This window comes from Tinamus guttatus, unplaced genomic scaffold, assembly GCF_059628265.1.
Source record: "Tinamus guttatus ecotype Peru unplaced genomic scaffold, ASM5962826v1 Tinamus_guttatus_pri_ptg000046l, whole genome shotgun sequence".
NCBI lineage: Eukaryota > Metazoa > Chordata > Aves > Tinamiformes > Tinamidae > Tinamus > Tinamus guttatus.
The window spans coordinates 589,289-614,276 of NW_028288580.1; the positions used below are offsets into that span (position 1 = coordinate 589,289).

Consider the following 24,988-nt stretch of genomic DNA (forward strand, 5'->3'; position numbering starts at 1 on the left):
GTTGACTCCTTTGGGCATTGAGTATTTGTGCACTCATTTTTTAAATTATTTGATAGTTAAGGAAAAGGACCAAAAAATTCATTATCACTGCATTAATTCTCTTCAGTAAAGTGTTAAATGTTAATGAGTTTAATTTATATACACTCAATGCAAATATTTATTTAAAAAAAAGAAACAGAAACTGTAGAAGAAAGGCTAGTATTTATAGAAAGCTGAGCTGTGAACGTGACCAGCATAGGATCCTCATGCCGAAAGCTTAGAATTATTTCTCTCCAGTGTGTGTTTGAATAATGTATTTTAAGGATTCACATACCTAGCATGTGTTATAAATTAACATTATACAGTAAGTTGTTCAAGATTCCATTAAGATTCCCCAGGTTAACAAGATGAATAAAGGAGTATTTATATTTTAGCCATTTTTAAATCGGCAAAAACAAAGTCTTCACTGATTCCTAGCCCTGTGGAGTAAGTGCTCTGCGCTTTGTCCGCCTCTGGGTAGGGACGCTCTTGAAGAGGACACGCAGGATCACCACCACTTGCATGTGGTTTGGGAATTTCAAGAGAAAACAAACAAACCCCATTTTATGACCCTTGCAAAAGCTTTATTTATTTTGTTTTGATTTGAAACCGTAAAAGCTATTACTACCCCTCTGAAATACAAGCACTGTGAAAGTTTAGCTTCCTCCTTTCCCTTATCGGGCCTTATCTGTGCCGGAAGATGCCAGCCTGGGGCACTTAGGCAAGATCTTTTATTAGAGCAGTCGGCTTTTGCGCGTGCACCTACGTGGAGAATTGGCTTTAGCACAGCGAGGCCCCAGGTCGGGTGCTGCCACCAAGGCACCGTTTGCGTCTGCCACATGAAGTCCCTCAGCAGTGGTGGGCCCTTGGGGTGGAGGTGAACGGGAAGGAAAAGCTGCAGAGTCCCGCCTTCTTCCCTGAGCCTTGGGAAGCTGAGGAGAGAAGGACATGTGTCCAGGGTTCCTTCTCCCCCGAGGAAACCTCTGTTTGCAGAAGATGGGTCTGTTGCAGCCTTATTGCAAGTAGGACATAAGATCCCCCAAATTACCTCCATCTTCCATGCAGGCCTTTCCTTTGCCAGGCAAGACCAGTAGAGGAGCTCCTCCTGCCCCACGTTATCTCCATCCTCCCAGTAATGTCACCCATCTTCTCCACATTTGGGTTCCCCTCCTTGAAAGCAGCATGTCCTTTTGGAAAGACTTGCTAGAGCCTGAGGTACATCACTAGGGAAGGCTGAGTATCTTCACTGTTAGTATTTTCTTACCTCCCTGATGCGACAACTCGCAGTGTGAAGACCAGAACCCATCTCTCTGGGCAGATGTAGGAGAAGGCCCTCAGTGACTGCTTCTTCTCCTCCCCTTTCTGAAAAAAGTCACGTCAGTCATTTGAAATATCAGCACTCAAATGAGTGTGATGTTATAAATACTCGAGTAAATAGAAATGCTTGCGGCACGGCAGGATATTTGGATATTTGGTGCCCTCTAGTGGGACACGTGTTACCAGGACTCTGCTTTGTGACATTGCCAGAGGTTCTGGGGTGAAGTGGGGGAAAAAATACTTCTGTAGTTTCATAAGAACTACAAGTGGGGATTCAGGATTTTAACATCTTATTGCTGAGGTATGCATGAAACAAAAAGTGTCTAACAAACAAACAGGGGTGTTTTCTTTTTGGTGTAGCTGCGCAGTGCTGCTGATTGATGACCCTTACACAGTGGGACACCTGCATTGTTGTCCTTGGGTTGCATGGGCTCAGTTTATAGACAGCTGAGGGTAGTGAGGCATTTAAAGACTTTCAGAAAGACATCGTTAGGCACTAGTTGCATTTGTAGATGTCTTTGACTTAGCCCTTACCAGTCAGTAGACAGGTCTTGGTAAAAACGTGAGGATCTGTTGCAATTGATTTTGGGCAGTGAAGAGTTTACGAAGAAAGGTCATAACTGACATGATTGATGGTAACAGAATCCAATCCTGAATGAAAGGTATTTTTTTGACAGCGATGTGACAGAGGAGTTCATTCCAAGTGACTTAGAAAGCACAGGTGAGATATATGTTAGCCCATGGCAATGGAATATCAGTGCAGGAGCTCTTACTGTTTTACCTGCAGATCCTGTGCACGTCCATGCTAAGTTTACAGTACATAGAAAATGGTACAATTTGATGCTGCATTTTGTAACCAGCTGTCTGTCTTTGTTTTCAGATGCTACAACTGTGGTGGCCTTGATCATCACGCTAAAGAATGTAGTCTACCTCCACAGCCAAAGAAGTGCCATTACTGTCAGAGCATCATGCACATGGTGGCTAACTGCCCCCATAAAACTGTTTCACAACAGCCCACTAGTTCTCAGGGAAGACATGAAGCTGAACCGCAGCCTTCCACTTCTGCTGTCCTGAGAGAAGGGGGAGCAACGTACGGCTATTCATCTCCATCATATTCTCAGGAGGGAAAGTCAGAGCTCTCAGAGCGGTCAGGCAGGTCGCCGCAGGAAGCTTCTTCAAGTAAGTTATCTGCATCACCCGAAGAACCAAGCAGAAAGGGGCCTTCTGTTCAAAAAAGGAAAAAAACTTAAGAGCTTTTGTCATAACTTTCCATTTTCTTTATCCTCTTGGGATGTCTACCTCATACAATACAGGGGAAATTATTTCATTATCAGTAGCTGACCTGGAATTTTAACTACTGTTGAGGAACTGTGAATTTTTTTTTTCTTTAATAGATAAATCACTCCAAGCAAAATACATATGATCAGGGTGTGTTAAGTTTTACCTTCTGTGTGCTTGTGTATGAATGTGCACGTGTGTGTGTGTGTATGTGTACATATCTATAAATATATATATTTTTCATTGAACACTCTCCAACTCGCACAATACATTATTGTGAAGCAATAGATACCATATCCAAAAATGTTCCTGAACTCATTCTTAGAAACTGTTTTCAAACACACTCAAAAAAAAAAAGGCAAACAAGAAAATCCAAGAAATCTCTCACACAACCACACCAAACCTGAAAAACCACACACAGAACTAAGATCAAGACTGTTGCTTTTCTTTTGAACCAAAGGATACTTTCATATTCTAAAGCTGCCATATGGTACTAAAGATACTAAGACATCCCCACAGCATCAATTTGAGTTATTTTCTTTCTCATACCTATGAAGTATCAATGCATTTCCCCTCCTCGTGCCTGTGAAGGGCAGTATCATGAGTGAATATGGCTCTCATTGCCACGATCCTTTGTTGATGAGGAGTTTAAAGCTCCAGGAAAGACAATGAATGTGTAGTTTCTGTGCTGGTTTCTCAAAATGTTTTGTTAAATTAATATGGTTATAATTGTAATGTAGATGACTGTTGTGTAGGGGAGAATGTATAAGTCGTTACAGACCCTTCTGAGTGGAAGCAGGATACCATCCTGTTTACCCCGCTGTATTCTGTGAAAGTTTAGAGGACCTTGGTGATGGTGGCAGCAGCAGCAGCAACTTCTTTTGGTCCCAAGTAGTCCCCATTGATTTGAAGGGATTTACCCTTGTTTACTATGAAAGGTCATGGAGAGAACTCCCTAGGGATTTTTTTTTGTTGTTGTCTGTTTTTTTTGTTTTGTTTTGAGAAAAATGAATGCAAAGCTAATATGATCCTGGGATAAATAATGCTTTAAGAATAACGGTAGATGGGTACTTGCAGTTGCTCGGCCAGCCTCCCGTGACGATACGGCACGCATACGGTGAAGAACAACAGGCGCCTGCTGCAGAGCAGCTTCAGTGCAGGGAGCAGCAGACTTGCCCGAAGCCCTGGGCATGGTCTGCCTCTTGCCAACCGGCGGCCGTTGCGGGGCAGCCTTTGTCTGGTGCGCGCTGGGACCACACGCTTCATTAAAGACGAGAGGGATTGGTGGCCTCGGAGCGAGGCTCCCTGGGCTGCAGCCCTTGCTCGGGGTTAATGGAGTTGGAGCCTATCAAAACTTCAAGTCATGTCCCATTTGTAACGTCTCGATTAGCAAGTCATACGGAAAATAACGTACTTTGACAAATCCCATTGCAGACGTAAGTTAATTAGAGAAACCTGTATAATCCTTAACATTGGCAATAAACATAGACTGTTAAAGCTTGAAAGAGTCAGGTAGGTTTAAGCTCAGATAATCAAGAAGCAGCCTACGAAGGGCTACAGGGAGCCCGAGTCCTGTCTGTGGTAACTGTTGCGCAGCCGGCGGTTACCACAGGTACGCGGCTGGCTCCGTGCGTGGCCTCCCCCTTCCCATTTGTCCTGCCAGAGGAGACTTTTACTGTTGCTGCTGCTGCTGCTTCAGTAAAGAGGTAGTAATCAAATGCCTCAGCGAAGGGCACAATTTCAAGAGAATTGTTTTGTGTGAATTCCTTGCCAGTGTTTGTGAGAATCTCGATGGTTTATACTGAAGTTCTCAGTATGCTAATGCAAAGCTTACCTTTGACGATATTGAATGTGATATATCTATAGAGAACTTCCTTGCCTTATGTAAGGATAGTAAACTTATTTAAGTTATGTAGACAAATCAAAGTGGCATTGCTTAAACTTCTAGCCGGTGTAAAAACCAGGTTAAACAGCAAAGATGCAAAACTTAGGTCACTTTGAAAATTTAAACCAAAGTTCCTTATAGAAATAGGCAATTGTGGATTTGAAAACTGGTCATTCCCTGTTTATATGTAAGAAGTTCAGAGCTGAGATAAGGAAATAATTTCAACATGCAGATTTTTAGTGGTGCTGTTTGAAATCATTGTGCGCACCAATGTCAGACTGAACTGCTAAGAGCACATACCAAACCCTATCTTATTGTTGAAAGCTTAAGGTTTTATTTTTATATAGTAGAATGTTATCACTATTACATAACATACTCAGGACAAAGAACTTTGCTCAGGGAATATACCATGTGATGCTGTGTTTTCTTTACAGAATAGTCTACCGACCTGCTTACTCAGAACAAACCAAATAGACTTAGACCTTTTTATCTCTGTATAAGTATTATGTACTGATATTAGTAACTACCTCTGAGTTGACATAGACCTACATTTCTGATGATCAGATTTCAGCATTTTGTATTCTAAGTTCCTGTGAAATGGAGAAGTGGTATTCTGCATTGGTTGCTTATGTGAGCATTTGTGTCTCTATATTCACAGGGTCTGAGTTTTCAGAGAGGCTGGGCAACCACAGCTCCCACAGACTTCCAGTTGGAGCTTTTGGGGCTCAGCCTTTCTAGAAGGGAAGGGAGAGAGGTGGGGGGACGAAAACAAAAACAGAAAAACGTCAAACCCACTTTGTTTACATAGGTGACAATAAAGTTAATATTCTGTTTACAGCAAAACGCTACCTCATATTTACTGCATAAACACACCTTTGTGCTGCTCTGGCCTTAAAGGTGGCTGTTGATCTATGGTACATACTTTTTATCTGTACTAAATATGTAACTGGTAATTCACCACTGCATACATTATGGCAAATACTTGTTTAAGATGAAGCATCCATTTGAAATTATGAGAAATCTCCAAACATTTCTTCAAAAGTTTTTATTTTTCTGTCTAAAGGAATATGGGCACTGTTCACAAAAAATAAATAAATCTCCAAAAAGAGACAAAAACATACATGCATAAGTTGAACACATAGCAGCATGAGCTGTGGCAGGTAACTACTTAGCACTGGGCTGCTCTAGAAAAATATAATTATACTCCTTCAATAGGCTGCTCCAAATAAGCAAAGTGTCCTTTACAGGAGGAGGCACTGACTTGAGTTTGGAATTTTTCCTTTGTATCTAAGGATGAAATTAATATTCTGCAGCTTGGCTGAGCCCTGATTTCCCCTATTCACCAGCCTGCCCTTGCCAGAATGCCTCACAATGAAACTAGCTTGAGTAGAAATAGTTGAAATTTCTGCTCCGAGAGATCTATTTTTCTCCTAACAATACTGGAGATAAGGTTAAACCTGTAACAAGAGTATCTCTCCCTTCCATTCCCCCAGCCCAAAATATTCAATTTGATTTAATCACAAGGCACATGGTGCGATTTTTTTTTATTCTCCCTCAAGGAGATTTAATGGCATATACTAGATACTACAAAAATGAGGCTATCAGAAAGACATATATTTGGAGGAAGAGCCAAATAACTTTTTATTCTGGCTGATGGCAAATTTGGCACTACGTTATCATCTAAAATATTTTACTTTTAGACAGCTTTCAGGGAGTGCCAAACAAGACATTTGGGTCTTTACTCTTCCCTTCGTAGGCCATTTTTTTCAGTTCAATTTTGCTTTGCACCCAGTGCTGGAGTTCCTAGTCATACTTAGTTTTGTGAATAGAGCCCCATAAAAAGTGTTTATAGATCTTGTAACATTCTTTGTAAGCAGAATTATAAAAGAACATGGGAAATCTCACTGAGTCTTAAATTTAATTTAATTAATTTATCTGTAAGAAATGTTTATCATAAAAAATATATATGTATTCCCCTGTGCTAGATATAAAAGTAATTGGGAAGATATGTACGTGTGCAGATGCACTGATTTTAATTTTCTAGAAGTCTTAATGAGATTTGATTATTGTTTTAGAAACAAGCAGAGCCTTGTTAAATGCATCAATCTTATTTTGCTTAGTATATCAACAGCCTCTTCTTTAAGAAACGTTGGTTGTGTTATCCCTGTTATAACTGTAGACTAATAATAAGAGGTTGATCTATGAACACACATTTCTGTTTTATCCTGAAACAGAGCTGTACGTTAGCAGTTCTCGTAGTGTTTTTATGAGAATGTGGATGAGTACCAAGGTATTTGCTACCATTGTCATTAAACTAAATGTAAGAGTAACCAGCTTTACAAAGGATAATGGTTTTGACTACCTCTTGGATTACTAAGTTAAGCAACAACTGGCTGACGAACATCACCAGACTGGCTTAAACTAGTATGTGTTGCTTGTGGTAATAATAACAGTAACCATACTAGAGACCAAAGTGAACACTGATTTCTATATGTCTTTAATACTGTGTCTTATCTAGTGTTTTTAAATTATCTTCTGTAGTATAGATTACCTCATTGTCCATTTTGACTTGTATGTTGTTTACAAGGTGAAATAAAAGAAAAAATCACTTGAATTTTATGTTTTAGAAGAAAAAAAGACAGTGAGTTGAAGTTTTCAAGGTCATTTCACCTGTTTACTGTCTTGAGGGACTAAAGCACTGATTGCCTTTCTACATATCATGTATTTTATATTTTCATTTCATACCTAATGTCTTTTTTTTTCCTGTCGGTCATGGATATTGTGAGGTTTAAAAGAATTACTTGATTAAAAATAAAACATATAACGTTGGCATTTACCGCAGGCCTCGGAGATTTTATTTATTTATTTGTTTGATAAAAAAAGATGTGAGCTGTGGACATGTTCCCTCTCCCCAGCAGCTGAAGTTGGGCAGCATTTACCCTGACAGCATCTCCCCCAGGCAGCCACTGTCCTCCTTTGGGAGGTAGGGCCTGTGTGTGCCCATTAGGCAAAGGCGGGTTATCCTGAGCCCCTGACTCCCTTGCTGCGAGCCCTGCTCACCACTGCTGACCTTGCACAGAAGAGACAAATGTCACGCGGAGTCAGCGACGCTGGAGAGAGTTGGCAGTGAAGGGACGTGCTGGCCTTGAAGCCTCCACAACTGGTCAACGAAGTAGCGGCCGAGTCACTGGTGGCCTTCAAAGCAGAAAGTCACAAAAGCAACATTTTGATTTGCCTGTTCTGCAGTTCTTAGGATTCATGTGTCTAAGACATGTTTCCATTCTTTCCACAATCTTAGGTGTGAAAACAAATTTAGCTCTTCTAGTGAGTTGTATTTTTCCTGCAATCTACCAGTACCAAGAACCGTTGACCAGAGCCAGGCATATCAAAACTACTCCATGCCTGTCTGCTTCCCAACGCACCAGTCTTCTTTTTTACCCCAATAATAAAAACAGCCCAAATGCAAATGATTTCCAGGCTGCAGCTGCCAATAGGGAGCAGCAGGTCACTTCTGGCGTGGTGCCCCTTCAGTACTTACCCCCAGGCACTTAACCTACATAACCAGAGCTGTGCTAGCCAAACAGTTCCTAAACCAACAAAGGCAAACCAGTGTTATAGCTACCATTTTACCAGCCAGGGGAAGACAAGGACTAGGTAGCAAGAGTTAAAAGCGTTTTTGTTTTATTATTTTAGGCATCCACTTTTTGGCACTTACTTACAATGCAATTTTCCAAACAATCCAAAATTCAGTGCTAGAAACAATCCTACCAGTTCAACCTGCAGCAGGACATAAACTATTAAATCCAAGACAGTTACTGCAGTATCGAGCTACAGCGCAGAGCTTTAGGTTTTTTTGCTTGGCTGCTTTAAGCGCATTTTCCTGTTGGGCTTCAGACGAGAGGCCTGAATGCTCCTGGAAATAGGAAACTCTCCACTCCATGGCAATTTGCTCTAAACACTTTCCTGTCAATGACTAGTGCCTAATTCCCAGTGTCTCCAGCCATTTTTCTCTTTCCATTAGAATCAAAAGTTCTTCTGTAGTCCAGTAAGTTCGCAGCAAGAAAATGCACAACACTAATTTTGGAAAATAGGCTACACACTTTTTTTTTTTTTTTTTTGAGGTGGGATCAAGGCCATGCTGCTCTGGCATATCTGCAAGTCAGGTTTTTCACTCACATTGGACTTATTGCAGATAGAGTGCCACAGAGGCGGCCTTCACTCTTCTAGAAAACAGCTGCTTTTGTCTGGTTTCCCCTCTGGAGATGTACTGGGTTTTTCACACACTCAGGTCAGAGCTAGGCAGTTGGAGCATCCAGAAGTTGCATCTGATGAACCTGATAGCCTTCTATGATGAGGTGACCAGCTGGATGGACAATGGGACATGGATGTTGTCTACCTTGACTTCAGCAAGGCTTTCGACGCAGTCTCCCACAACATCTTCATAGGAAAGCTTAGGAAGTATGGACTGGATGAGTGGACAGTGAAGTGGATTGAGAACTGGGTGGATGGCAGAGCCCAGAGAGTGGTGATAAATGAAATGTCTGGTTGGAGGCCTGTGGCCAGTGGTGTCCCGCAGGGGGTCAGTACTGAGCCTGGTGCTCTTCAACTTGTTCATCAATGACTTGGACGAGGGCACAGAGTGCACCCTTGTCAAGTTTGTGGATGACACCAGACTGGGTGGAGTGGGCGACACTCCCAAGGGCTGTGCTGCCATTCCGAGAGACCTAGACAGGATGGAGAGTTGGGCAGAGAGAAACCTTATGAGGTTCAACAAGGACAAGTGCAGGGAGGACCCTGCACCAGGGGAGGAATAACCCCAAGCACCAGTACAGCTTAGGGTTGACCTTCTGGAAAGCAGCTCTACAGAGAGCAATTTGGGAGTCCTGGTTGACGACAGGTTAACCATGAGTCAGCAATGTGCCCTTGTGGCCAAGAAGGCCAATGGGATCCTGGCCTGCATGAGGAGCGTTGCCAGCAGGTCGAGGGAGGGGATCCTCCCCCTCTACTCAGCTTTGGTGAGGCCACACCTGGAGTATTGTGTGGAGTTCTGGGCTCCCCAGTACAAGAGGAATGTGGAGCTTCTAGAGAGGGTCCAGTGGAGAGCCATGAAGATGATTAAGGGACTGGAGCATCTGTCATATGAGGAAAGACTAAGCGAACTGGGCCTGTTTAGTCTGGAGAAAAGAAGACTGCGAGGAGATTTGATTAACATGTCCAAGTATCTGAGGGATGACTGTAGAGAGGATGAGGCCAGGCTCTTCTCCATGGTGGCCAGTGACAGGACAAGGGGTAATGGGTGTAAGCTGAAACACAGGAAGTTCCACCTTTGTGTGAGGAAGCACTTCTTTCCTGTGAGGGTGCCAGAGCCCTGGAACAGGCTGCCCAGAGAGGCTGTGGAGTCTCCTTCTCTGGAGATCTTCCAAACCCGCCTGGATGCCACCCTCTGCTATGTGCTCTGGATGTCCCTGCTGGGGCAGGGGGGTTGGACTAGATGATCTCTCGAGGTCCCTTCCAACCCTAAGCATTCTGTGATCCTGTGAAAATATTTGAGCTTGGCTACTTCAGGCCTTAGAGCTAGTTTATATAAACCTCTTTAAGGTAATCTTTCTAAACAGTAATTTTTGATACTTCACTGATGTCCATGTGGAGAAGAAAGCTTCCGTCTCCTTTTACGTGGGAGGGAACCCCGCCAGGGGGCTGGGGAACCAACCCTGCCATGGGTGTTCCCCACAGGGAACAGGAGTTAAAGTAAGGGAGCAGGACAGAACAGGGATGGGGAGGAGAAAGGAAAAAAACTACTCAGCACACATTTTGAGGCCCTCAGTAACACAATGTGTATATTAGCTTGTCCTCCTATGGCTATGGGCAGATACCAGAACCACCCTGTCGCCCCTGTGAGTCACACGGGAACTTTCAACATTCATTCTTTCATCCACTGCTCAGCTGCTCTGAGGTGTAGGTCTAGTCTATCGCAGATGGGTTCAGCTCCCTTGGTTTCTTCAAGCCTGGATTTGGCCCTATGGAGTCAATGGGGAAAGGATTTGGGCCACCGTGAACTTTAGTTGGAAGGGTCTCCTCAACTGGCTCCTCTCTTTGAGATAAGAGGTAGAGGGATCCTGGCCTTAATTATTTTTAAGTCAGTACTTGTTGCTGTTCTTAACAGGTACCAGGCAATTTTTCCCAGACCTCAGAGAAGATTTTATCTGTATATTTCATATTATAATTAGCATTGGATGTGTGTCCAAAAATTTAATGATTTGTCTCCCTTCCCTAATATACTTTTCCTATTTTAGAGTGCTTTACACAGAAATAGATCTACGAAACTGTGTTTTACAATTTAGAAAAAAGATTCAGTCTTAAATTCATATACGTTAGTAGCTGCATTAGAAGCCAAATCCAAAGAGTTACACTCAGGATTTATTTTAATGCATTGAGTCACCACATTCCTGCATGAATATCTGCTATGAATTACTAGAAAAAACGGACTATCCACAAAAACCATTTGTACAAACTTCTGCCAATAGCCAATGAAGCCCTGCTGACTTTATTTCCATGTAAAAGCTGCCTACTGCTCAATGCAAAGATGCTCCTTCCAGTAGTGCACTGGAATAAAGGATGTCCCCCCAAGCGACGCAGCTGATGATACCCATCCTGGAGGTGGTGGCTGCAGCATCACCACTAGCAGCACTACTTAATGTGGGTGGGCACAGGCAAGATGCGTGGCTTATACATGGGGCTCCCCAAAAGGGTACATGATCCCCTTGGAAGTGACAGCTTAAAGCCTGTCCCCTGTAATAGTTAACTCGAGCTGTGGGGGATCATAGAGGTTATACATTGCTACATAAGAGCACATTTATGATTTTGACAGATACTCCCTGCTCCAATTTATGAGCTGGTCTTACAGAGCTGACACCTAGAGGCACAGATATATGAAAAGAAGGAAGAGTTTAGGTAACGTTCTCATCTCCCCCGGATTATGTTGCATCATGTGGGTGCAAGGCCAGGATTGGAGACCTTTGCTCGATGAGGCAGAGCAGATCCACAGTCTGTAGGCTAAGCACTTATTTTACATTCCGCATTTACCTACACACCAATAAAACCACTATATTACTTTTCTCTTCTTACCTGTCAGACTATTGCTGCTTTTCAGCAAAGATATATTGAAAGAGGAAGACTGATATTTTTTTTCCCCTACATTTTCATGAAATTACTAACGTTACAAGTGCTGTGTATTGTCACATTCCTCTTCCAGGTAGCTTTTCTCTTCTCTCACATCTTCCCAGACCTTCTCCGCTTTAGCTGAAGTTCGGGTAGGGTTTGTGCTCAGCAGTGAATACGGCCAGGCCTAGAAGGGCTGATTCTCACCTTGGGCAATTATATCAGCAACCTTTCCTTCTGAAAATAGCTGCCATGTGCTTAGCCCGTTAGCCCTCTCTGCGCTCCTGGAGGAACGGAGAGTACTTAGAAGCTAAAAGGGGCGACTGCAGGCACTTTGGAGGATCATCTCAAATTCAGTAGTGTCAAATAGGCAGCAGTGCATTTCCAGAGGACATAGGGAATACGGGTTGCCTACCAGTGCCAGAGGAAAAAATATGGAAACTGTGATGCTCCAGTTACTGTGTATCAACAAAATGTAATCACTGCTGAAATAAGTTTGTTTTAGAAAATACACATGGGAACATTATACATGCAAACATCTGAGGGAGTTTTTATGTTCTGGAGTCCCTGCCAAGGACCCAGCTGGAGTAGCATTTCTAGCTGGAGAATATATAGAGGGAGACAGCAGCTGGTATGAGTAACAAACACAAGAAACAGGCCAGCTGCAAAGATAGGTTGAAAAATGCACGTGTAGTTGTCCCTCTTTTAGCATCCTCCTAATATGAGGAAGGGTGATTCAAAGAGGCGAACAGTCACCGCCAAATCAAAGGAGAGGACACAGACAAAAAAAGGCTTCTCAAACCTGATTTGTTTTGCAGTAGCCAAGCACTGGAACATCTGCCTTTGGATTTTAAGACCTTATGAGGTGGAGATTCCTTAGTCAGGTCAGACAAGCTCAGACGAAAACAGTCCAAAGTATCTTTGTACTGTCCTCAAGATTGTTCAGGTGACCACAGAAATTCTCCCAAAACATTTCCCTCCTTCAAAAAATATTTCCTCTACTTCAAAAAACATTAAAATACTACCTATGCTGCTTACAATTTCTTACAATTTCCTCCCTCAGTTTGATTCTCTTGGGGTTCTCCATTATTTTTAGCAGTCAGAACTTTTTAGTAGTTCTAAAACACACCGTACAGTCATAAATATGATATCAGACAAGAGCAGAACTCAGATCAGCGACTTCAGGGCTTCAGTTCAGCTTAGTGAACCTTCCTCCCATACGACATTAAGTTACTGACTTTACACTTCGTTTTTCAGTCCACTGGTCTCAGGTGCCCGGGATTCACATAGGAAAATCTTACCTGTAAAGGCAAAGAAGTCACTGAGTACACCGGCCTTTGCTGGGTCCTGTGCCCCATACCTGGTTTCCTGCCCCATTTGGCCGCAGACCCATATGTTCCCTAGTCTTCCTTTTGCTGCTGATGTATCTATGGAAGCTCCTCTTGCTGCCCTTCACCTGCCTCACCAGATTCAACTCCAAGCAGCTGTAGCTCTCAGCCCCAACCCTTGCATGCTCAAGCAGTGTCCCTGTATTTCTCCTGGAGCACCAGTGGCTGCTTCCACCTCCTTTTTATGTTTTATTCAGGAGCTCACTTTTCATCCATGCAGGCATTCTGCTGCTTTTGCCTGACATGGGGTAGACCTTTCTTGAGGTTAGATTGGGTGATCTTTGAAAATCAACCAGCACTCCTGGATCCCTCTTCCCTCCAGGGGCTTGGGATTGTTCCAAAGAGATTCCTGAAGATGCCAAAGTCTGTTGTCATCCTACTCTTTGCCTTTCTCCCTTCCCTTGGGATTGGGAATTCTACTTTCCTGTGGTTGCTGCAGCCAATGGCTCCCCCCAGCTTTCCCATCCCAGGCCAGTTCTCCCTTGTTTTGAAGTCCAACAGAGCAACTTCCCTCCTAGGTTCATTGATCACCTCTGTTAGGAAACTGTCACCTGAAACCTTTTGGATTGCTGATGCCCTGCTGGGATATTCTCCCAGCGGATATCACAGTGGTTGAAGTCCACCATGAGGACCAGGGCCTGCAAACGTGGGGATTTCTCCAGCTATCTGATGAAGACCACATCTGCTGCTTTTTCCCAATCAGGGGGTCTGTAGCAGACACCCACACCACCACTCACACTGGAATGTCGATTGGTTTTGATCCGTAAGTTCTCAGCTGGCTTCTCACCCACCTCTAGACAGCGCTCTGGGCATCCTTGCTGTTCTCTCACATACAGACAACTTCCTCTGCTCGCTGCCCCAGCCTGTCCTTCCTAAAGAGCCTGTATCAACCCACAGCAGCCCCCTAGTTGTGTAAGCTCTCTGATCACCTCTCTGTGACCCCAGCAAGGTCCCGGGGACGAGCCCTGCAACTGCACACAGCTCCCTCCTTCCCATCCTGTTTTCTTCCCCGTGCCATGGACACTGGCGTGCAGGCCGTATGGAGAGGCTGGTTTCCCAGAGAAGGTACAAGCTTCCTCCACCATGCTGCCTTCCTGGCACTTTCGTACTCGTTGCACATGCTCAAGGTTCACTCCCTTGTTCTGTTTTGCTGATTACCAAGTCTCTCTTGTCCACATCACTCCATGCCCTTTCCTTGATAATCTGGGCCACCACTTCCTAACCTGAACAGGGGCTGTCACGTTCCTCTCCTGCCACTTGTCTTTAAAGTTCTTACCAGGTTGGCCATGCTGTTGGCGAAGATGCTTTTGCCCCACTTGGTTTGGTGAGGTCTCTTCCTGACAGTCCTTGATCCTTAAAGAGGGTTCCATGGTCATAAAAAACCCCAAATCTCTGTTGATGGCCTGCAGGATCTGTCTGCTCCTCATGCCCTTTGGGACAGCAGGTCAGGTGGGTGGACAGAGGCCTGCTAGGAAGTGTTATCTGTGTTCTCAAACTGTAATAACTAGTTCGTGTCATAAACTGAATATGATAAAAAATGGAGGTTTGTTTTGTGTTTAGCAAACCCAACAGCTACTGATTTTCACCCTTCTCTAGAGAAACTCATGATCTAGAGTCAATTCAAGTCATCAAGTCAGACTTGAACGCAATGAGCACCGAAATGTGTTTTCCTTATGCTAGGGCATTTTATATAATATCAGTTTTGCTCCTTCCCCAGTCATTTTGCCTGTTGGTTGTGTGTTACACATCCTTCTTTGGCTGGGAGAGAAGTACAAATACACAGAAGAGTTAAGAAAAGTACCGTATAAAACTCCAGAGGACAATGTGATGGGGGAAGAACATTTTTAAAAAATTGAAGGAAAGCGCAGTTATAAAAACTCAGCCTTTAAGAGTGTAGATTCATGCCACCTGGCAGAAAATGTCTGTGCTATTAAATTCCTTAGCTTTCTGGAGCAAAACAGAGCACTGAGCACCAGTGAACAAAAGGGCACGAGAGTGCATCGGTTGCGCTCCTTCCTAAAAAGGACAACAGGGAATCCTTGTCGCAAAGGCACTTTGCCTGGGAAATCAGGATACAGCCTTAATAGAGATTAATCCTCAATTGCATTAGGGAGGAACGCAAGTATGGAAAATTACAATGGCTGGACAGTCTTAATTTGAGGCATCTGCTAGCTAAAGTGGCAGTGGAGAGGGTGATATCACTTACATTCATCCCTGCACACAGGCTACTCTCTGCTCAAGCTGCAAGTTAGGGGCCTCAAAGAAGTTTCTGGAAAAGGAAACAGTTGCTCTCTGGCCTCTAGAGTAGCAAAGATACATGGCATGCCTGTAACTCACTTCAATTTTATGTTATGTATCCTATCAAAATGTCCTATGAAATTGTTTATTTTATTAAAAAGAAAAAAAAACACTCAGATAACCTTCCAACTGGTAGTTGCTGGAGTGGCAAGGATACAATTTCCTTTGCTATACATCTCATTGCATAAAAACTTTTCATATTTCTTTTTAATGCAGTCAGTTTTCTTCATGTCTACTGTGTTTCTGTTCATGGTATAATCTTTGACAGTCAGCTACTAAGAATGTGGTTTAATTTTTAATAGGCATTTATGTTTTAGTCGCTGAATCCCAGTTGCACTCCAGAAGACTCACATCTCATCCTGTCTATTTTTGTGGTTTAGCAGACAAGTATGCTTAAAAGCTGCTTGAACAAACACACACAAATTAAAACGGCTGCAGGAGAACTCCCTATTTTTGGCATATAAAGACTTTTAAAAAATGAAATTTAGATGATAAACTATGTCAGCTCCAAAATAAACCAGAGTGCTCTCTTTTGTATTTGATATGTGGCATAAAGTTATTTTACATCTATTTACACAGATTAGTAAGTAGATCTTACCTCAGTGAAACATTTTTAACAACACAAAACTGAGCAAATCACAAGATATTTTGATGTAACATTAAACACTGAATTTAAATTCACAGAAGCAGGGATATTCACAGTGCAGGCCTAACATCCAATCATTCAAATGTATTTTGATATTGCAAGGGCTTTTGAACAGGGTTATGTAACTCAGAGGCAGGTTGGTTCCAGGACACGCTGTCTGGTTAAATTACAAAAATTAAATGGAGCATCAGAAAACAGCAAAAACAGGCTCAAGTCAACTCTGCTTGACAGTACATATATGAGGATCTATATTCTGTTATGTTAAAACAGTTAATTTGTTGCATAATATATTTCAAGAATTGTCAAAAGCAGATTTACAGCTACCATGTATGTGCTCGCATATCACAGAAAGGACTGCTATCAGCACCTATTACAAAACCCGCCCAATAAACCAAAACAGATCAATCATTCAGTGCATAAGACTAAGGAAAAGCATGTTGCTTTGACCATGTTAAAAAAAACAAACACACACAAAAAACAAACCTGTAAGCAGAATCTTTTCTCTGGGAAGTACTAGTACTATCATAGTTTTGTAAAGAAACATACATGTTTGCCAGAAATCAACTGCCCAATCTAGTTGTGATTTTGCTAGCCTATTGGGAGGAAAAAAAAGGTGACTGTCTAACTGAGAATTACTGCATAGTACATTTACCTAAAAAAAGTTATGGTCGGAAAGGCAACATTAAACTATGATTTTTAGAGGAAAAAAAAAGTTAAGTCATTATTATGATTGTAGAATCAAGCAGTCAAGTTAGGAAATACGAGAATTAGAAGCAAATACCTATTGATACACATTGAAGCTTATGTGTATTATTTCATTTGAGAGTCTCACAACAATGTTATTAGGTAAAAGCAATACAGTTTTGGAGAAAAGTTTCAAAAATTCCCACTGAAAAGCACTAAGATATAGGCTTTTAAAAAAGCATATAAAAATAGGAGTTCTGCCCCTAATAAGTCTGTAGAAATGTCAGGCTAGTCAACAATATTAAAGCTGTCATAACAAGAATCAAAGGAAAGGTAAAACAAATACTCATGGCCAATAAACAAAAATAAAACTCAGATTTTTCTTTTTTTTTATTTAGACGTAAAATAAAATGTGACATTCTGTCTAGAAGTTGCTGATGTGGTAAATTCAAACACGTGAAGGCATTTTTAGCTTTCAGATTCCTTCCAAATGAAGCCTCTTCTCTTGCATCAGAGCTCTGTACAAACTCCTGTGTGTCTCGACACATCTAAGGCAGCCGCTGGACTTGAAGCTTATCAGTAGATGGTGCTTCAAAGACATCATCTTCAACACTTTCTTCTATTGGCTTCATTTTTGCTGAAGTTCTCAGGTAGGGAGATGTCCGGCCTGGGCCTGCCACAAGTCCAAATAAATGATACAATAATTAATTTAACAATATATGCTTGCTGTATATACACCTATTTATAACAAAGTGCCAGAATCTGATGTGATCAGATCTCATTGTGATAAAATCTGATGATCTTTTCCTGTTCCCTAACAGAACAGTTTTATAACTGAGGGTTTTTGTAACTATCTGGCCATTGGTATCAGAAAATTCTAGATGTGCAACAGCCAAAATGATCTGAAACACTAACATCTCTGGCCCTGCGTGTGCAGGGGGGTTGGACTAGATGATCTCCAAGGGTCCCTTCCAACCTTAATGATTCTACGATTTTCCAGGTTCAGCTTTTACAGACAGTAGAGACAGAGAATTCTCCTTGATTTCAGTGCAAGTCTTGATTGCACAAGATGTGCAACATTCTTTTCTAAGATGTTCCGAATTCTTTTCTCATCGTTACACCCACCCACAACCTGCTCTCACCGATGAGCACTGTGACTGGCTGCCTACAGCACAAACGCTCCATGTATGCTTGGATACTCGCCTGAGCTGTGACAAAATGCTTAGGTGCATGGGGCAGACCTCACCTGGGTAAATGATCATAGCCCTAACTGCTTTAAAAACAGGACATGTAAAATATATCCCTAACATAAATAACTGCAAAGAAAATAAGATGCTATGAGCCGAAGGTTGCACCTTTTGAATCCCAGCACGATCTCACTGCGTTGATGAACTGCTGCTTTAGTAGGGGACTCCCTAAAACTCACTAGGGCAGAGTGCACAGCAAAACATCACAGCTGGTGAGAGGTTAACAGGAAATCTGGTGCAAGTTACCACTGCATAAATTGATCCTCTACTGTATGCAGATTTTAAGCAGGAGGGTTTATTCATAGAACCCCTTTGACATTGGACAAATGGGTTCACTTCTTATTCTTCACTCTGAAAATAGCACCTGTACTTGAATATTTGTTCTTTCGGTCCCCTCTTTCAGAAGGAAACAATCACAGCAGTACAGGCTTCTAAACAGCCAGCAGATGGTGACCAAGAAGAGTAGGAAAATCTTTTAAATATCTTTGCAGAAGAGAGCAAGCAGTGGTCCTCTCTGACAGATCACCTGTACAGAAGCTAAGAAGTAAAGTTTTCTTGAAAAAAATACTGATAGCCAAAACATACTGTTATCACAAGGCTATTCTTATTACAAAGATTACTTTAAAAAAAAAAATCTTACATACAATAAATTACTCTGAGCAGAAAGCCTGGAGAAGGACTCCTTTTTTACATACAGAGAACAAAATATTAGCTACAGGCAAGACCTGCAGACATTATATTACAGCATTTCTTAAGTCACATTCAGCAAACACTGTTAAGGAATTAGCTTTTTAGACTTCTGTTACAAACATATTAATATTTTCTTCTAACATTTCTTCTAACAAAACTACTTGCCAAATTGCTATAACAAAGAGTTACTTACAGATGCTTTTAAAATACAGGAATTCTTAAGCACTTGTCTTCACGTACATGTGTTTTTAGGGCCAAAAGAAGTATCTTTAGATCATTTGGTCATCTAAGAACAAGATTTGTGGAAAAATGGGTGTAGAAGTAACTTTGCTGGGCAACACTAACAAATTACATTCAGAGGTAAAAAGGAAGCCTGAAAATGTTAGGCTAGCTCATTGGCTTTTTTTTTTTTTTTTTTTTTTAAGATTTCTGTATTTGTATAGTTAAGCATTCTTTCTAGCAAGGAATTTCTAAGTTTCAAGGAGCTTACTTCTCTCCAGGAATCAGAAGGAACCATTAAGTCTCTTGAGCAGGATCAAATGTTTGATCTAACACTCTCAATTTATTTGGTTAAAAGACATGCCCCTGCTTTCTCCAAATGCAGAAAACTTGTCTATTTGTACCTCTCTCCTGTGCTAGACAGATGTTCAAGGGACTGAGTCAGCTCTTGAACTCAGGTCTTCCATATGCTGCTCTACTGCACTCTCTCCAGAACCCAGGTCCAAATGCCTAGTACACTAGTAAGCACAGGAATGATTATTAAGCAATAGAATGATGGTGCAGAAACTAATATTAAAACATTTCTAATAAGGCCTGAAAGCTATAGCTACCCTTCTGAATGAATTTGACTATTTCTACTTAACTCATATTTTGGAAAAAGAGGTGCATTAATTTCATTTACTAGTAAGCTACATAGAGATGGAACATGTACGTCAAGCAGAAGTATCACGTGATAAACAAATCCCACTAATACCTTTTTGAGGATGCTTGTTGAGTTAATGGGATGTTATCAACAGAAAACATCATGCTGCAAACGACTCACTCCGTAAGCATTATAGAACTCTTGCTGGTTATTTCCTTAATATAAAAGCAGACAGTTAGTCAGGTTTTTTTTTAGTTAATTAAATTCAAAACACGCCTTCGTTAATAATTGCGGTTTGGGGCCTACCAATTAATATTTTTCTCCCTCTTGTTGCTATACTCCTTGAAAAAGTTTCTATATCATTTTTAGAAAATTAATCAAAACTGATAGCTTGGAGCATAGGATAAAAGCATAATTTAAAAAAGTTTTATTATAAAAGAATAAATTCATCATTTTGCAAGAATATGAAAATTAGGAGAATAAGATTTGTTTGTACTATAGGAGTCAGACATAACATTTATAATGAGAAGCTTTTGTCCTGATGAGAGCCTGTCAGCTAGCAATGACAAGACAGAATTCCTGTAGAGCTCCTGTACAGATAATGCTTCTTTATTTTTTTTTTTTTTTCCTATAAAGAACATGTCATTTCCATATGCTCCTCACTAAAAACCTGTGGACGGTGTGCTTCAGTATGTACCTCATACCAAATCCTGAAAAAACAGAAAAGTAGACTAACTGTGCTGCACTGGCAGTTTCTAGAAGCTTTTTATTTATTTATTTATTTATTAAATCACAGTAGGGAATAAGTTAAATGGCATTTTTTTCTTTCTCAGTTTTCTCTGGACTCTGAAGGGAAGCCCATCGTTGGAAGCCCATCCTATTCCCATGAATAGGAAGCCCATTGTTGGCAATGACAGTACTTGGGAGTAACAGACTAACCAGCCATGTCAGCAAAAAGAAAGGTTGAAGCAGCATTATAGTTTGGTGAGATATTTTATAAATTGATAAAATAATATTTTATCAATTCATACATATGGAAGTCAGAAATTCTGCATTAATCAAAAGGCAAAGAAAAAGAAATGACTATTTCTTGAGGTGCATCACACACTGCCAGATGGACACTCCCCCACACACCTCTTCCGAAATAAATAAAATTTGAACTGTGGAGGTTGCTGCATATTCCCAATGGTGTGATGGCAGGATCAACAGCAACACCTACTGCAGTGGGCAATTTCACAACATAAGAGACACTTTGGGGAAAGTACACACCATACATCGGAAAATATATGATATAAAAAAGGTAAAATAGAGTAGTGTGTTTATCAAGTATGTGCTAAGAATGGATGCATGTTAAAGATTAATGCAATCATGGCTGAAAATTGTATCTATTTCCACTACTTTCTCCCAAGGTTGCCATGGCGATGCAAGTGTTCTGCTGCTAATCCTGAGAGAGAATTTCAGTTCTCGATAACTGCACAAATGCAGCTTTACAATTTCTTTCAGGCTTCCAGGTGAGCAGATCTGTCCAAAAGGAGTGGCTTGAAGGCAGGGAGCTTTGCCATGGAGCAGGAGAAAGTCAACACCTTATGGGGAAATATCTGAGGGTGGAGCATCTGGGCAGACTTCATGGCAGGTATCTGCTACAGGCTGCCTTATAGAGAAGAGGAAGTGGATTGAAGCATTCTTCAGACAACGGCATGAAACCTTTTGATTTCAGGCCTTGGTGCTTGTGGGGAACTTAGAGCACCCTGGTAGCAGGCAGAATGGGCTTGATGTAAGCAGTGCAGGAGCTTTCTGAAGGGTGCTGAGGATGGTTTCTTCACAGCGAAGACTCGTGAGCCGGTTAGGGGATGCGTTCTGCTGGACCTGTCACTGATGAACAAGGAAGAACCGGTCAAGGAGGGGAAGGCTGATGGCAATCTTGGCTGCAACAACCAGGAGTTTAAGAGACAGAGAAGGGTGCCAGAAAAACAGAAACACAACCCTGGAGTTCTGGACAGTGGCTTTCCCAGGGTCCTGCTTGGCAGCATCCCCATGGGACATGCCCTGCAAGGCCTAAGGCAGAGCTGGTTTATCTTCAAGGGCATCTTCCTCAAACCCAAGAGCAGTGCATTCTGGCATACAGAAAGCTGAGCAAGCGTGGCAGGAGGCTGGCATGGATGAAGAGGAAATTCCTGGCAGAGTTCAGGCATAAAAAGGAAGTATGCAGAAATGGAAGATGAGATAAGCTACCTCAGAAGAATATAGACACTGTCCAAGCATGCGGAGACACAACTGGGAAAGCCAAAGCTCAGCTGGACTTGGAGCTAGTTAAGGGCAACAAGATAGGCTTCTGTAAGCACAGTGGCAACAAAAGGAAAACCAAGGAAACTTTATGGCCATCGCTCAGCCTTGGGACATGGGTCATAGTGGTCACAGAAGACATGGAAAAGGCTAATATACTCGATACCTTTTTTTCCTTGGGTCTCACTAGTAAGGCTTGTCCTGATGCCTCCCAGGTCTCTGAGTCTAGTGACAGGGACTGGGAGAGCTATACATGACTTAACAGCAAAAAAAGCGCCCAGTGACAGGACAAGCGGCAAACTGTGCCTAACCAACCTGACCGTCTTCTGTGGTGAGAAGAGAGGCTCTGTGGATAATGGTAATGTGGTGAATGTTGTTTACCTGGATTGTAACAAGGCCTTAAACAGTCTTCCACAGTATCCTTTTAGCCAAACTGGTTAGAAATGGACTGGATAAGCAGTCTACACAGTAAGTGGAAAACAGTCAGGATTACTGAATACAAAGGCTGGTGAAGAGCAGTACAAAATCCACCTGGTAGCCAGTTACTAGCAGTGTCCCTCAGGGGTCCATACCAAGGCCTGTAATGTTAAATGTGTTTCCTAACAACTTGGACGAGAAGCTGGAAGTCACATGTAGCAAGACTGAAGAGCAGAAAGAATTGAGGGGAGTGCTCATATGCCAGAGCGTAGGGCTGGTCAAAAGAACCTTCCCAAGCAGGAGAAAAGAGCTGACAGGAGCCACACACAGTTCCACATAGGGAAAGTCCTGCACCTGGGATACCTGACACAACCAGACACTGCAGTACAGGCTGGCCACTGACTAGTTTGAAAGCAGTTTGTTAGAAAGGGGTCTGAGATCCTGGTGAGCAACAAACTGCACACAAATCAGCAGTGTGTCTCTGGGGAGAAGAAAGCTACCCATATACTGGGCCATGTTAGCAAGAGGTTAGCCATCAGGTCAATGAGAGAGAGTAATGCAGCACTTGAGGCAGGTTCTGGAGTGCGCCGTATCTTCAGCTCCCCAGGGTAAGAAAGACGCAGACATACAGGGAGTGCAGTGGAGGGCAGCCAAGATGGTCAGGGACTGAAGCACACGACATACACAGAGAGGCTGCAAGAAATGGGTTTGTTCAGCCTCATGAAGAGAAGGCTCACAGGTGATCCTGCTGCTGTCTTCAGCTACTTGGCAAGATATAAAGAAGACAGAGCCAAATTCCTCTCAGAGGCATGCACTAGAGAACATGGGACAATGGTCATGAGCTGTGGTAAGAGAAATTTGGAACACACATAAGAAAATTTTATTCACAAGGGTGGTCAGGCACTGGAAGAGGCTACTCAGAGAGGCTGTGGAATCTTCAACTTTGGAAATATTCAAAGCGTTACTGGACACAGTCCTGAGCAATCTGCGTTAGCTGGCCCTGCTTTGAGCAGAATTTTATACTAGACAATTTTCAAAGGTCTCTTCATACCTCAAGCATTCTGTGATTTTAAATCTCCTTTCAGGGAACAGAGGAGAAACAAAATAAAGCTTGAATTTTCATCAGTCTGCAACAACTATCCCCAGCTATTGCTCTCAGTGTGAAACACTGGCAGCGTTTTTGCTTCCATCTCTTTGGGAGAGCAAACTGTCCCAATGGTAAGGACTGGAAAGGAATCGGCCCCCCAGGCCTGAAAGGGCTCTTGGATGAGAGCTGGGAGGAAGACAGTGCAGAACAGACAATGAAATGGGAATGTGTGAATACTTTGAAAAGCTCTTTCACCTTAGCAGAGAGTTAGGCCTAGTAAATGACAACTGTTTTTCTCATAGATTTAAATCCTAATTAGCAAAGAATAAGTCCTCAAACCAAAATAGATAATCTTATCTGACCCTTATAAATTGTGTTAAACAGGCAGCTTATGCCAAATAAGACAACTGAACATCTTTGGGGAATTTTGTTCAAATCTGCTTTCAAATTTCAGACTAAGTTTACTTAGATTCAATGAAATTAATAGTAACAAATAAAAAAAGCTTACAAAGAACTGTTTCGAGAAAAATCTATAAAGATATAAATTGCAAGGTTAGAAACAAAAGGTCAGAACATGGCTTCCCTTATTTTACCTGTTCTGTAGTACTCTGGTCACAAAGAGCAGGGAAGGAAAGCCTGAATACTTAGAAATTTTCCAGGCATCATCAAAATATTAGCTCTACACCACATTTCTCCAGACCTTGCCAACACAAACTAACTCAGGAGGAAATGCAGTTCACCCAGCTGCTGAGAGGAAATGTTTGGTTTTGTTTTTAGTTTCTACAAGCACCAATCACAGACCAGAGGAGATACTACTGTGACAGACACTGTACCTTCACATTGATTTGCTCCCTTACCTTAAGAAATTTGCCTTATACACATCCATACTATGCCATAAGTTATTACAATGCTTTGTTTTTCCCACCGCCTCCCCTCCCCCAACATCTACCTGAGGGAGCTTACATTATCCTAGAAAGCCTCAGGCCTCTTATGAATTCCTTGCATTAGGTCCTTCTGCTTACTCAATTTACAGCAACACCCCAAATAAGCTAAATTCTGCTCCTACTGCAGACAACAAGAGTACTGCAATTGTTTTTTATGAAGAGCCAAGCTGTGTCCAAAACTGGCATCAACTATTTTGAGAACTCACGAAGAGAGGATGCGGAGGAAGTCCCACGCAGGAACATCTGCAAGCCATCTTCACTGTCACTGGTGCTGGCCATGCTGTTTCTCATCTGCATCACAGAGAGCTGGGAGCAAAGACTAGGCTGTCGATCAATCTTTTTTGAGGCCTATGTTAAAAAAAAAAAAGTTATTTTAAAAAGTTGTCAAGTAAATCAGAAATGAAAATGAAAACAGGTATTTCTGTAGTAGAGGCTCTGAGGTCAGCTACGACTATTCATGAGTTACTAGGCTAAAGCGTGAGAATTTGTGCAGGGTAAATTGATTTAAATGAAAATATTCTATGTAGGAAGGACTTGTACAATACGATTTTTGCTTGAGGAAGAGTAAAAAAAAGCATTACAACTTCCCCAAACACTTTATTTTTATTTAATTTTTAGAACAACATACATTTTCAGAAGTTACTGCAATTACAATAACCTTAAATTCATATGGTTGTTTTTGGTAAAAATAAAAATAAAAATAAAAATAAAAATAAAAATAAAAATAAAAATAAAAATAAAAATAAAAATAAAAATAAAAATAAAAATAAAAATAAAAATAAAGGC

General features: G+C 41.8%; 2 protein-coding genes across 3 annotated transcripts in view; one reads left to right on the forward strand and one right to left on the reverse strand.

Annotated features, from left to right (window-relative positions):
• Positions 1-3,179, forward strand: part of LIN28B (lin-28 RNA binding posttranscriptional regulator B) — an 84,447-nt gene extending 81,268 nt beyond the window's left edge. For both annotated transcript variants that reach the window (XM_088538336.1, XM_088538340.1), the window contains exon 4: positions 2,216-3,179. In XM_088538336.1, coding sequence (XP_088394462.1) covers positions 2,216-2,585 — 370 coding nt within the window. In that variant the 3' untranslated portion in view covers positions 2,586-3,179. The remainder of the gene's footprint in view (positions 1-2,215) is intronic.
• A 14,001-nt stretch (positions 3,180-17,180) lies between these two features.
• Positions 17,181-24,988, reverse strand: part of POPDC1 (popeye domain cAMP effector 1) — a 46,736-nt gene continuing 38,928 nt past the window's right edge. The window contains exons 11-12 of the mRNA XM_088538354.1: positions 24,409-24,550; positions 17,181-17,345 (exon numbers count right to left, since the gene is read on the reverse strand). Coding sequence (XP_088394480.1) covers positions 17,221-17,345; positions 24,409-24,550 — 267 coding nt within the window. The 3' untranslated portion in view covers positions 17,181-17,220. The remainder of the gene's footprint in view (positions 17,346-24,408; positions 24,551-24,988) is intronic.